The sequence below is a fragment of the Gekko japonicus genome, unplaced genomic scaffold, assembly GCF_001447785.1.
Source record: "Gekko japonicus isolate JY-2015 unplaced genomic scaffold, Gekko_japonicus_V1.1 scaffold1325, whole genome shotgun sequence".
NCBI classification, from domain to species: domain Eukaryota; kingdom Metazoa; phylum Chordata; class Lepidosauria; order Squamata; family Gekkonidae; genus Gekko; species Gekko japonicus.
The window spans coordinates 88189-101656 of NW_015165280.1; the positions used below are offsets into that span (position 1 = coordinate 88189).

The 13468-nt window shown below is 45.6% G+C and overlaps 1 protein-coding gene across 1 annotated transcript in view; it reads left to right on the forward strand.

Annotated features, from left to right (window-relative positions):
* The first annotated feature begins 1096 nt into the window (after positions 1–1096).
* Positions 1097–13468, forward strand: part of GRHL1 (grainyhead like transcription factor 1) — a 71274-nt gene continuing 58902 nt past the window's right edge. Inside the window, exon 1 of the mRNA XM_015410304.1 lies at positions 1097–1292. Coding sequence (XP_015265790.1) covers positions 1246–1292 — 47 coding nt within the window. The 5' untranslated portion in view covers positions 1097–1245. The remainder of the gene's footprint in view (positions 1293–13468) is intronic.

Below are 13468 nucleotides of genomic sequence, written 5' to 3' on the forward strand. Positions count from 1 at the left end.
TGTTTACAGCGGGTGGTGCGCCTCTCTCTGTACCTGATACCGATCGTGCGTGTTCGTAGCTGTTTCTCCGGAGAGAGGCTTAGATGGGCGAGATAAGGAGGCGCTTTCAGTCTCTTGTATAGGCTTAATGAAAAATCAAAGCTATCTCTCTTGGGATTTCCTTTTGAGGGGAAGCGGTGTGTGTGTGTGTGTGTGCTGCGTTCTTGCTGGCACCCAACTCGTTCAACCTGTGCTGGTTCACTTGGAAGAAATCCCCAAGGAGTTCCTTGGGCTATACTCCCAATAAAAGAACTCTAGTGGCACCTTAAAGTAAGATGCTAGTCTGTGAGGATGTATTCCAGAACAAGAACTTCCAGGCGCCACTAGACCCTTATTTGTTTTATGGCTGTGAGAGAGTAATGCCATCACCTCACTGGAAAGCGCATAGGACTGGGGGGGGGGGGCAGTATGTGTATGTTCTGCCCTGGTATTCTAGGAGGAAGCTAAGCAGATATCTGATTCTCCCACCATTCAGAAAAGTGGAACTTAAAACATTTTGGTTTGGATCCTGTGCACATTCATGGTTGTCCTCCCCCAGGTTAGCCTATATACTGCCGTTGGCTCTTAAACTGCAGGGGCGCCTCGGGGATTTCTGGCATTCCCCTGTGTATGTGGGTAAAATGTTTTGGCTCCAGCTTGGCCAAGAGCGCTCACCTGTCCCACAATCAACCTGTCGCTTCTGAGGGGGTTGTCCTCTTTTCTCTTTGAAACCACATTTGGAGAACAGTTTGGGCTTTGAAACTCGACACCTCAGCTGAAGCGTTGGTCACCCCCATCTCCTCCTTCACCTCTTTAAAGGCTGGGTGTGATGAATAAGAGAGTAATTGCTGCCTGTCGGGAGGCGCTCCAAATCCCCACCTTTCCACAGAGGAACACAGACCCTCACCTTGCCCAGGGCTCTTGCCTTGATTGCGCCTTCCAAATGCGGGAGCCTAATGAAGTTCTGGGTGTATTTCTCTCCGCCTCCTTTGAAGACGCAGGGACACAGGCTGGGCAAGGAGAGTTATTTTAACTGGGGCATCATTACTTGAGTCACACCTAAAGCCTCTTAATTTGGTGTGTGTGTGTGTTTGATGGCTTGAATGCTGTTGCTCTACTTTTAATAAGGTGTTGCTGAGCTTTTGTGTGCAGCCAGACTCCAATGTGCAAATTTATTCTTTGGACTTCACAAGGTGCCTCCTTAATGTGCTTTTGGAGAAAGAACTGATGGATTTTTATGAATCTCATCTGCCAGGCAAGGTGGAGTTCTCCAGGTAATCCAGTAGAATGTTGTGGGGTTGGTGTGGTGAAAGGCCCCACTTCTAACAGTGTAAGCGATTGATTTGTTTCTCGTTTCTCCTATTGTGTTGTGTCATAGCCAACCTCTTACCTTTTAAATGGATTGTGATCCCTCCTTGCCTGCTGTCTATCAAGCATAGAATTGGCTTTCGTGTGTTTTACGTAAAGCAAATTTGAAGCGGCTTGGATAGTTCTTTGCTTTTGTGTTAGGCATGTTTGTGGTGCATTGACTTTTGCCCCTGTTTCCAGAACCTGGTTTGTTGTTCCTGTGTTCCTGTTGAGGAAGCCACCTGTGTTTTAAGAAGAACCATACCTGGTAGACTTTAAAATACAGGCCGATGGAGTCCTGGTTACAATGTTCGTTCTGGGAATATGTCATATTTGTGCTTGGAATACTGTCATCTTTGTTGTAAGAAGCTCTAGCTTCTAATTTGCTGCTCCGTTTAGCTTAATGCCACAGAAAGGACTGTAGGGCAGAGACGCTGAGCTGAGCAGCCAGCTGCCTGAATATGGATGGGCTTTGGCATTAAGTCATCTTCCTGCTTGGCAGCTCAGATTCTGTCTAGCTGCCAGTGTGATTTGCAAACAGAGGAGAAAAAAGTGTCCTTCATAAGAAGGCATTCAGATGCACTCAGGTGTACAAAAGTCTTTATATTGAAGTGTATTCTGCTTGAAACACAGGGAAATGGTTATTGTAAATATTACTTGAAGAAAAATGCATCCATGTTAAACGGTGGGGTAAAACTGGGCAACAAGAACTGTCGATCAGTCTTGGAACTGGAATGTGGTTTTTCACTGGGGAATTTTCTACATGCTAATCTGTAATGTATGGCTAAAATGAATAAAAACCAGACTGAAATTCTACCTTTGACAAAGTTAAGTCCAGGTTGTGTGTGAGAATCGAGACAGCATTTTGCTAAAATGCTGTGTGGTGTGGCTAAGCTTGTCATCCTATTCTTGCTCAGAAGTAAGACCTGTTGAAATCTAGTAGTGGGCTTGGATCAGGATATAATAACGAGATCTGAAGACATGTCCTTGAACAAAAGAATCACTGCTGTTAATGGTTAGGCTGAGAGGGTTATGGAAGCGTTTGTGACAGAGAAGGAATTTGAATCTGGGTCTCCCTACTGACACTCTAGCTGCTGTATCTCTCTAATATGAAGGATCAGAGTGCTAGAGACTGGTGGCCTCACTGGTGGACCTCCTGATGGCACCTGGTATTTCTGGCCACTGTGTGACAGAGTGTTGGACTGGATGGGCCTTTGGCCCGATCCAACATTGGCGTCTCTTATGTTCTTACGTTCTTAGAGACTAACCGTGAATTACAGCACCTCTTCTTGTGTCATTGCTGGTATGGCAAATCTGCCAGGGCACTCCTAAGCATGTGTACTCAGAAGTACATCCTGTTGAGTTCAGTGGTATTTCTTGGCCTAACAGAGATAAACTTTCTAACTCAGTTGACTTCAGTTATGTTTAGGATTGTACTGCAAGTGTACCAGTCACGTTCTTTCCTGTATACTTTTCTGTTGTCTACCCCATTTTAAAATCTTCCAGAGTAGCAAAGATATCTTTGTACTGAAAGTACCATTTATCCTGTGGCATTTGATTTCAGGACATGGCCTCCCAAATTTTAGAAGAGTGATATAAGAAGGTTCTGCTTGAGCATCAGTGATGAATATGTGATTTGACCAAAACTGAAATATTAAGCCAGGCTTAACTACTGTTGGGGAGAATGTTGTACCCTAAAGTCACGATGACCCTCAGAATGATAATCAGTATTTAAGGACTTATGATGTTCCTGCACAGATGCCCCTTCTTGGTTCTTTCCCCCATTCTGATTGAGTTCTCCTTTTTATTTTGTTCTACACATACTGATATTAGTTGCATTTTAGGTTTTTTTTATACACACACACACACATATATATTTGCAATGTTACATAACAATTGGTGAGTTATTTTCTAATCCGTTTTAGAATTAGGTAGGATTTATGTGCTAATAAGAGCATAATTGCTGTTCTCATATATGGAGAGGCACTTAATTTCCAAGACTGGAATACTTTTAAGACATGGGCTATTTGATCATTTTGTATTTTCTCTTGAAACAGAGGAGGCGGTCACATCATAGGGGTGATTATGCTTGAAAGATAAAAACAGAATAAATTATTGTGAGTCCCTTTGAGCCCTAGAAGTGCCATTCTAAGCAGAATTACACCTCTCTAAATCAATTAAAGTCAATTGGCTTAGAAGGGTGTAACTCTGTAGGATGGCCTGTAAATTAGGCAACATGACAAAACACTGTGGGTTGGATCCAGCCTCTTTTTCACTCAGTCTTTCACTCCTTGACCTTCCATCCATGAAGGTGCCATGATCTCCAGCCTAGCCTTTTTGGGTGGTCAAAGGGGACACCTTCTTCTCATTTCACTAGTGCAGTAGTTTGTTGGCTCTATAAAATTGTACTGATTGTTTAGATTGTTTAAGACAATATTAAGGTTTTTACAAAGATTTAATTTTAGCATAGAAGTTCATTCAACTGTTAAAGATTTAATCTCTTTTATCATTACTAAATTATTACTAACTTCAGGAAAGTTCTTGTTCTTTAAAGAGAGAATCTATCCCAAAATTCTGTAATATTGATGTTTTATTGTCTGCTTCTATATTTGAAATAGGAGCTGCGGTGGCTCAAGTGGTTAAGACGCTGAACTGCAGGCTGTGGAAGGTCAGTAGTTCAGCAGTTTGAGACCCAAGTGTGCCGCATGACGGAGTGAGCTCCCGTCTCTAGTTCCAGCTCCTGCCAACCTAGCAGTTCGAAAGCAAGAAATTGCAAGTAGATAAATAGGTACCACTTCAGTGGGAAGGTAACAGCGTTCCGTGCGCCTTGGTGTTTAGTCATGCCGGACATATGACCACGGAAATGTCTTCGGACAGTGCTGGCTCTTCGGCTTTGAAAGGGAGATGAGCACCACAACCCTAGAGTCGGACTCGACTGGCTTTCGAGCAAGGGAACCTTTACCATTACTTTACCTATATTTGAAATATGTAATGCATTTGGGAATACATCTGATTTTACTTTGTGTATGTAACAACTCATAATATTTGACAAACCTGATGAATCTATATTTCCCCCCTATCCCTTCTTCCCTTCTGTATCCCACTTTTTTGTTGTTGAGAAAATAATAAAATAATAAAAAATAGATAAAGTCAGGTGGGTAGCAGTGTTGTCGGAAGCAGCATAACAACGTTTGAGTCCAGTGGCACCTTTAAGGCCAACAAAGTTTTATTCAAGGTATAAGCCTTTGTGTGCATGTGTACTTCTTCAGATACAATGACATGGAAATTACCAGTCCATACATACCCTTGACCTATATGTGTGGACTGGTAACTTCCATTTCATTGTACCTGAAGAAGTGTGCATGCACATGAAAGCTTGTATCTTAAATAAAACGTTGTTGGTCTTAAAGGTGCCACTGGACTCAAGCTTTGTTTTACTTGTTATCAAGGTAAGCATTGACCAAGTCTACTGTGAACAAAATTAAAAGCAAAAGACCAACACTCTTGTCACATGGCACTACCTTGGCATTATGATCTTAGTATTCCTGCAAAGCACAGAATACTTACTGCTGTAATGTTTTCCTGTCCTTTTTTTGAAAAAAAAATTATTCAAGCAGAAAAACAAACCAGTAGTCATGAAGTAATTAAATACACAATAGAAGACTTATTTCCAGATCTTGCTAAACACCCTTTAGTATTGTATGCACAGTTCACTGTGCCAATAGACCCTTCAGAAGTTCAGTCTTGACATAAGAGGGCTGTCAGTGTACACATTTTGCAGTCTTTTTAGAAAATATGGTCTTGTTTTCTTAACAGAACCTGCAGTTCTGTTGAGAGATTGAGTTACTGCCAAACCTCATGCTTTGATAGCTTGAAAGATAATTCTTTCTACACTCCTTTTTAACCAAGATAGGTTACCTTTAAGGCATTTGTGCATTTTATTTGGGTGTTGCCATGAGAAAGGACAAGAACATGCATTTGAAATTTTCCACATTTTCCTATAACTAGCTTTTTATCTTGAGAGCTGAAGGGCGGTGTTTTTTTCTTTTGTGCTTTCCACCTGATCCATTCTCTATAGCCCCCATCTTTTCCCTTCTGGGCACTTGTTACTGGGAGCTACTTATGGCCGCTTTACACAAGACAGATTTCTGGAGGGGCCATGGTTCAGTGGTAAAGTATCTGCTTGGCCGGCAGAAGGTACCAAGTTCAAACCCAGTATCTCCAGTATAAAGGATCAAATAGGTGATGTGAAAGATCTCACTCTGGAGCCACTGCCAGTCTGAGCACTGAGTGTCTCCCCCACCCACCCCGTTCTGCCCCTGCAGCTCCCACGGGTTCTCAGACCCTCAAAGAGCCTGGCAACCCATGTTTGAGCATTGAATATGAGCTAGGGTTGCCAAGTATAGCTTACCTCTGCAGCGGGGGACTCCCGGGTGGATCCTGGAGCGCGCCGCACGCACGTCACCAGGAAGTGATGTTATGATGCCGGGCACGCTGGGGGCGGGGCCACGACCATTCGAGGGGAAACCATAGTTTCCCCTCGGATGGTCGTGGCCCCACCCCCAGCGTGCCCGGCGTCATAATGTCACTTCCTGGTGACGCGCACGCTGGGGTGGGGTTTCCCCCGGGGCCCGATTCCGTGGCGACGGAAATCGGGCCTCCAAAGCGGGGGGTTACCCGCCACCCGACCCACTTGGCAGCCCTAGATGAGCTTCAGTGAGCCTTCCTCAACGTTGATGAGTTCATGGGTCCCATAACTGTAGCTGCAGCTGTTTGCATGTATACATGTAGCGAAACCTGGGCTTGCTACTATCTTAATGAGAAATGGTCTAGTGCAGTGATGGCGAACCTTTTAGAGACCGAGTGCCCAAACTGTGACCCCAAACCCCACTTATTTATCGCAAAGTGCCAACACGGCAATTTAACCTGAATACTGAGGTTTTACTTTAGAAAAAACAACTCATACATTAACTTAAGATGATCCAAACAACGTAAGGCAAGCAATCCCAAATGCTTTCATTTACTTAAAATTATTTGGCAGAGAATTTGACACTTTAATGATGGTCTGGGCCTGGCTGGGGCGATGGCACACGTGCCTACAGAGAGGGCTCTGAGTGCCACCTCTGGCACCCGTGCCATAGGTTCGCCACCACTGGTCTAGTGTAAGTAAAAGGCTATTTATTATGATAGGTTTACTGTGTGAGAAATTGTGAAACTTTTTTCTCCAGTGTAGTCTATGCTGGGCATACCTGATCAAGTGTTCTGTGCTTATAATATATATAATATGCTAAAATATAGCTTATATATAGTTTATATATAATGTGCCAGGATATGGTCTCTAAGGGCATGTAACACTGAATAATATTGCTGAAGCTAAAAAGATCTGGATGGGAGAGCTCTTGGAAATCCCTCTGTATGCCACCTCCAATTCCATTGTAAATGTAGTGATACAAACAAAATATTTTGTCTGTTGTCTTTTACATTGCTGGACTTGGATGAATTTGTTGTAATTACCACATCAGTAAGGCTGTTTTGGATTGTTTGGGCTGAAATAAACTGAAATACACTTGAATGTAGGTTGACTAGTGTGGTGATTTGGGTTCAGATTCCTGGTCTTGTGCAAGGGAAATCTCTCAGTCTAATCTACTAGCTGGGTGGCAGTTGTGATGTGAATGAAATGCGCTTGAGAAATGATGATGATACTGTCAGTGAGCAGACACTTGAAGATCATTTATGTTTGGAGGTCTAGATAACTAAAAGTGTGTTTGCTCTTTTTTTTTGAGGTGGTTGCAAAAAAAAAACCCCTAAGTCAGTTAACTGCATTCACACAGACCAGCATGGACAATGGTTTTTCTTTTTAAATAAAGGTTTCCTGGGAACTGAGTGTATGGCATTACAAACACTGAGGGAATCCGTGGTTGTCAGGTTTCAGATTAAGGTTGTCAGATTGCACTTGGTAGATTTTGCCAATCCTTTTTAATTCTGAGGCTGCTGATGAGGGTAGAGTAGTTGCTTGTTCACTGTGTATAGTAAGTACATAGCAGGCAAGGAGGAAGTATTAAGTTCTGCAGACTTTTTGTACAGGCAGTTTGGGAACCAGGCTGGGAAAGGGAAACTGTGGATGCAGAGAGCAGTTTTGTCATGGTTTTACCACACGTTGGCACCTGATATGTGGCAAAGTCTTCCTTGATGCTTGCTAGAGAACATACAGATGACCAAGCTGTCCCAAGAGATAGTTGTCCCTGAAATAGCTTGGTTATCTGTTACGATGTATCCTATTAATCACATGTGTGTGTACCTCATTCACAGGGCAATTTATGTGGTTTTCTTCTTCTCCTAAACAACACTGGGAGGGGGTAGGTTAGGCTCAGTGACTGTCCTGAGGTCATCCAGTGAGTTTCATGGCTAAATGGGGATTTGACTCTTGTCCTACCCAATCCTAGACTGACACACTAACTGTTAAACCATGCAGAAAATCTTAAATGTATGAGTGGATTGATGGTGAAATCCAGAACCTTAGTTGGAGCCTTGTACAGTTTCCAGATCAATAAAATGACTGCCTTGAAACAATAAAGTTCCTACTGCCCTAGTGTGGAGTTTCTTCCCTTTACATTTTGTGGGAGGGGTAGGGTTGTGCAACTCCAGGTTGGGAACTTCTTGGGTGTCTGGAGATCAACTGTAATAGCAGGAGTTCTCCCAGTACCATCTGGAGATTGGCAACTGTCAGTGCCTTCTGCTGATGGATTGCTATATCTATGCCTGAATTGTCCAGGTTAAATAGCCTAACTGTTTCCCCCCCTCCCAGTTTGGAATAGTAATAGTTGGGTGTTTAGAAGGTTCCCACTGTTTCTTTATGGCTTTGCACTAGTGCAGCTCATTCCATTACCGTATCTCCCCTGTGATAGGAATCACATAGGGTTGCCAAGTGTGAATTCAGCCGCAGCGGAGGACTCCTGGCTGGCGGCTGGAGCGCGCGAGCGAAGCGTGTGCGTGCCACATGCACGTTGCCCGGAAATGACGCAGGCACGCTGGGGGCGGGGCCACGGCCATCCGAGGGAAAACCATACAGTATCACTTCCGGGCAACGTGCACGTCGGGGTGGAGTTCCCCCCGGGGCCCAATCCGCCAGTGGTGGGGAACGAGCCTCTGGGGCGGAGATTTCCCCGCCCCCTGGGGGGACTTGGCAAGCCTAGAATCATACCATCAGAACCTCTCCTTCTCACTACAAAAACTGGTTCCCCTGGAGAAAACGGCTGCTGTAGAGGGTGGAATCTATGACATTATACCCTGATGAGCCTTCTCTAGGCTCCACCCCCAAAATCTCCAGGTATTTCTAGGGCTGCCAAATCCCCCTGGGGGGCGGATAATCCCCCGCTTTGGAGGCCCAATTTTCGCCGCCGCGGAATCGGGCCCCGGGGGGAACCCCACCCCAGCGTGCACGTCAGCCGGATGTGATGATGCCGGGCACATCAGATGGCTGTGGCCCCGCCCCCAGCGTGCCCGGAGTCATCACGTCACATCTGGATGACGTGCATGCGGCGCGCGTGCGCTCGGGACGCCGTCTGGGAGCCCCCCGCTGCAAAGAGAAACGGACTTGGCAACCCTGGGTATTTCCCAACCCAAAGCTTGCAACCCTACTGTCAGATGAGGATTTCCCCCGCATTTTCTTTCCCCCAGTAGTCTCTCAACTCCTGGGAAGACAGTTTCTGGAGTTGGGGGATCCGCATGGAGAAATAGCCACATGAACTGCAGAACTTCAGTGAGAAATTGTGAAATTGTCCCTGTGCCCTTCTTGAGCAAGTGCAGGCCTGCTGATGGAAGAAAGACAAGGGGTGACTTCACTATGTCCCTGCTCCATACTGCAGTTCCCTGAACCCATGTGGCTGGTTGTCCATACAGGTCTTGAGATCCCCAGGGATCATCTTTCTGGGGTAAGGTTGGGAAAATCTGCATTTGCCAGTGCCTTCTGCTGACAGATTGCTGTATCCATGCCTGAAGTTTCCAGGAAAGCGGCTAAAGATATTACCTTTCCAAAACATATTTGTGTGTACTACGTACTTCAACCTGAGCTGCTATGAAAGACAGAAAAATCAGTGCTGCTTCTGCTGTGTAACTTCTGGATGGAAGTATATATTTCAGAATTCAGGACATTACCTTGGTCTAATGGCAGCATGTTAACTTTTTTTTTTTTTTTTTGGACAGTGACTTACTTTTTGGAATGCTGTTACAAAATTAGGTCAGTGAAAGAGTCATAGCTATTTAGTTCTCAAGAGTTGTTGTATATGAATTTAGCAGTTCGAAAGCAAGAAATTGCAAGTAGATAAATAGGTACCACTTCGGTGGGAAGGTAACAGCGTTCTGTGCACTTTGGTGTTTAGTCATGCCGGCCACATGACCAGGGAAATGTCTTCGGCTTTGAAACGGAGATGAGCACCGCAACCCTAGAGTCGGATTCGACTGGCTTTCGAGCAAGGGAACCTTTACCTTTTTAATACACAATACTTATGTTCAAAGGACAATAGCAATATATTTTATATTTAGATTACCTTTGTTGGTTTTAAAGATGCCACTGGACTCGCACTTTGTTCTGTTACTTCAGACCAACATGGCTACCCACCTGAATCTATCTTTTTTGATTGAATTATGCTTTATATCATTACTAGGAAAAAGGCTCGTTGTGGAAATAAATACAACGGCCTCTAGAAAGAGGCTCTGGGTGAATGCCCCGGCCTTGGACACTCAGTGTCAATTTGCTGTGGCGACCTCAGCAGGGTATAATGACACTCAGTCCACCATTTTCTCCAGAGGAACTGATCTCTGCTACCTAAAGAACAGTTGTAATTTTGAGTGATCTCCAGCCCTCACCTGGAGATTGGCAATGATGGTTCCCCAGAAGGGAATAGTTGGTTTGGAGGGTAGAGTCTATGGCTTTGTACCTGTCCGAGGTCCCACGCCTCCTGAAACCTCACCCTCTCCAGGCTTCATCCCTCTCCTCTCTAGGAATTTCCCACCTGGAGTTGGCAACCCGATCTCCTTCCCAGCCAATCATCAACCTACCTTTAGTTCCCCCTCACTCTTCAGCTTTCCACCCACCACACACCTGCAGCCTCTCTCGTGCTCTGAAGCCCTGACTGCTACGTCACATTGGCTGTCATATGGGGGCCACCTCAGCAGCATATAAGGATACAGAGGCCACCATTTTCTCCAGGGGAACTGATCTCTGCCATCTGGAAAGCAGTTGTAATTCTGAGTGATCTCCAGCCCTCACCTGGAGATTGGACATTTTACCTCAGAACAGCAAAACTGTTTAGAAGCCAATCAAGCCAATCAAGTCGCATATGCAAACGCCTTCTGTGTTCCGAGGCAAAGGCCAATGAGGCTGCATGTGCAAATAACCTCTGTATTCTGACTGGCTATGGGGGGGAGAGGATTAGCAAAATGTTTAGAATGTTGGAGGCAGGACTCAGGCAAAGCAGCCAGTGGATAGGGAGACCCTCTGAATGACAGATCAGAGAGCGAACTGATTTTGGAGCGTGTGGAATGTTCTAGAGAAGTGCCACAACCATTCAGCTTTTATTTATTTATTTATTTATTTATTTATTTATTTATTTATTTTAATACTACATCAAAAATACCAAAATCACAGCTTTTATTTATAAGGGAGATTCTAAAATATGTTAAATGCAGTATATATTTAGGATCACAGCCTTTCAGCTGAGTTCTGTAGATGTTCACTTTAAGTAGTTCTTGCTGTTTCCAGTAAATTTTAGGTAAGCGTGAATAGGATTGCAGGTCTATGAATTACTTCATTTTCATCATTCCTTTCCACCCATTTTTTGGATGAACAGTCATCATTTTTTTTTACAAAGTGGTATTAAAATAACTACCATGTAAACCAGTTCTAGCATACAGTCAGCACAATAGCAGACTAAAAATAATGCCATCTCCAAACACCCGGTGAAGCAAGTTTTCTCATCACCTTTCTGAAGGGCAGAAGGCAGGGAAGAGTGGACTAGGGAACAAAATTTGGGAGGCCCATGGAGCGCAGCAAGTCAGGTTAGCTTGAGAGCTGAGAAAAGGTGGGATATAAATATTTAATAAATAAATGTTATATTGTTATGTTGTGTGTTGGTTGGGTCCAGATGGTGAGGGGGTGCCCAGATTGCTCTTTGTCTGCGGCTCCCAATGGTTTTCAGCTGCTCCACCAGAAGGGAGCTTGATGTGGGTTTCTTGTGGGGTCGCCAGCTCCAGGTTGGGAAATACCTGGAGATTTAGGGTGGAGCCTGAGGAGGGTGGGATTTACGGAGAGGAGGGGCTTTGATGGGGTATAATGCCATAGAGTCCGCCTTCCAAAGTGGCCATGTTCTCCAGGTGAACTGATCTCTGTTGCCTCAAGATAAGTTGTAATAGTGGGAGATCTACAGCCACCACCTGGAGGTTGGCAACCCTAGTTTCACGGGAGAACTTTCCACAACAGAAATGGCCCCAGAGTCTTTTCTTAGACACGTGCCCCCAGACAGCAAAGAACTGGATAAAGAAAAGAACTGAAGTCCTGTCATGGAGATTTTTAGCAGGCTCCCCACCATTGACTAGGAAGTAAGGTGCTTCTTCATCCAAGGTAGACAAAAGACCCAAGAACCCTCATAATAGGGGTGTTCTTCAAGGTATCCTAGCCCCAAACAGAGTAAGGAACAGTGTGGTTACTTTGAATGTAGTCCAGAAGGAAATCTGCAACTTTCACCGCTAGTGCACCCATGCAGTATGATGAGGCGGTACTTGTGCAACTACATTCTGAACCAATGAAATGCTCCGACTTGTCTTCCAGTGTGGCCCTAGGGTTGCCAGCCCCAGGTCTGGGCAGGGGATCCCCTGGTTTCGGGGGCTTCCCTCTACTGCAGACCAGCTGGCACAGTGACGTCCCTGACATGATGACATCCCCTAAACTGGGGATGTTGCGTGGGGGCACTCTGGTATTTGGGCAAAACGCTATGGTTTTCTCACCCTCAAAACCATAGAGTTTGCCCAAATACCCAAGCATAGCCACACGATGTTCCAGTGTGATGATGTCACTTCTGGGTGGTGTCATTGCATCAGGGATGTCACATGATGTCCCCGCCCAGCCCCAGAATGCCCCACAAATCTCCCTGCCCAAGGAATGATAAGACCTGGCAACCCTATATGGCCCTGTACAAAATGTATCGTTGTAGTCTAGTCTCAAAGTTACCAGGCTATGCCAGGCTATGTATGACAATGGTGAAATCCTTTTCAAGGACAGAGCAGAACTGATGAATCAGCCAAAGCTGGGGAGGGGGAGAAAGCCTCTACTGAGATATGCTGGAGCAGTGCCAGATTCAAGGAAAGTCTGAGAAGAGTTTATCTGATCTTTAAGAGGGTGTTTGTCCCTATCTGTAACAGGCAAAGCACCTACTTCCTGGTTGATGGTGGGGAGCTTGCTAAAAATCTCCATGACAGGGCTTCATTTCTTTTCCTTATCCAGTTCTTTGTCTAAATTCACTTCACCTGACTCTATTGAAAATGAGAAATAGAGCTAGGTGTTGTCAGTGTTTTGATGACTCCTTATTCCATATCTCTGAATAACTGCACCCATTAGGGTTGCCAAGTCCTTACCGTAGGTATAGCGGGGGAGTCCAGCGCTGCTCCGGGAGTTCATGCTCGCGCGCAAATCGCGCATGCTCCGCAATTACGTCAGGCACGCCGGGGGCGGGGCCACAATCATCTGAGGGGAAATCATAGAGTTTTCCCTCGGATGACTGCGGCCCTGCCCCCAACGCGCCCAACGCAACTGCGTAACTTCCGGGTGACGTGCTGATGCCAGGCACGTTGCAAGCTTTGGGGGTGGGGTTCCTCCCGGGGCCCGATCCGCCGCTGGTGGGTAACGGGCCTCTCGGGCGGGGTTTTCCCCGGCCCCTGGGGGGGCTTGGCAAGCCTAGCACTAGGGTTGCCAAGTCCTTTTTCCTCTGTGGCGGGGGGCTCCCAGACGGCGTCTTCAGTGCTCGCGCATGCACGCAGGCCCGTAGCTAACATGGGGCCCACGCGGCCCGGCCCCCTTGTGTTTCTTCTGGGCCCCCTCCCTCCAGGGCTG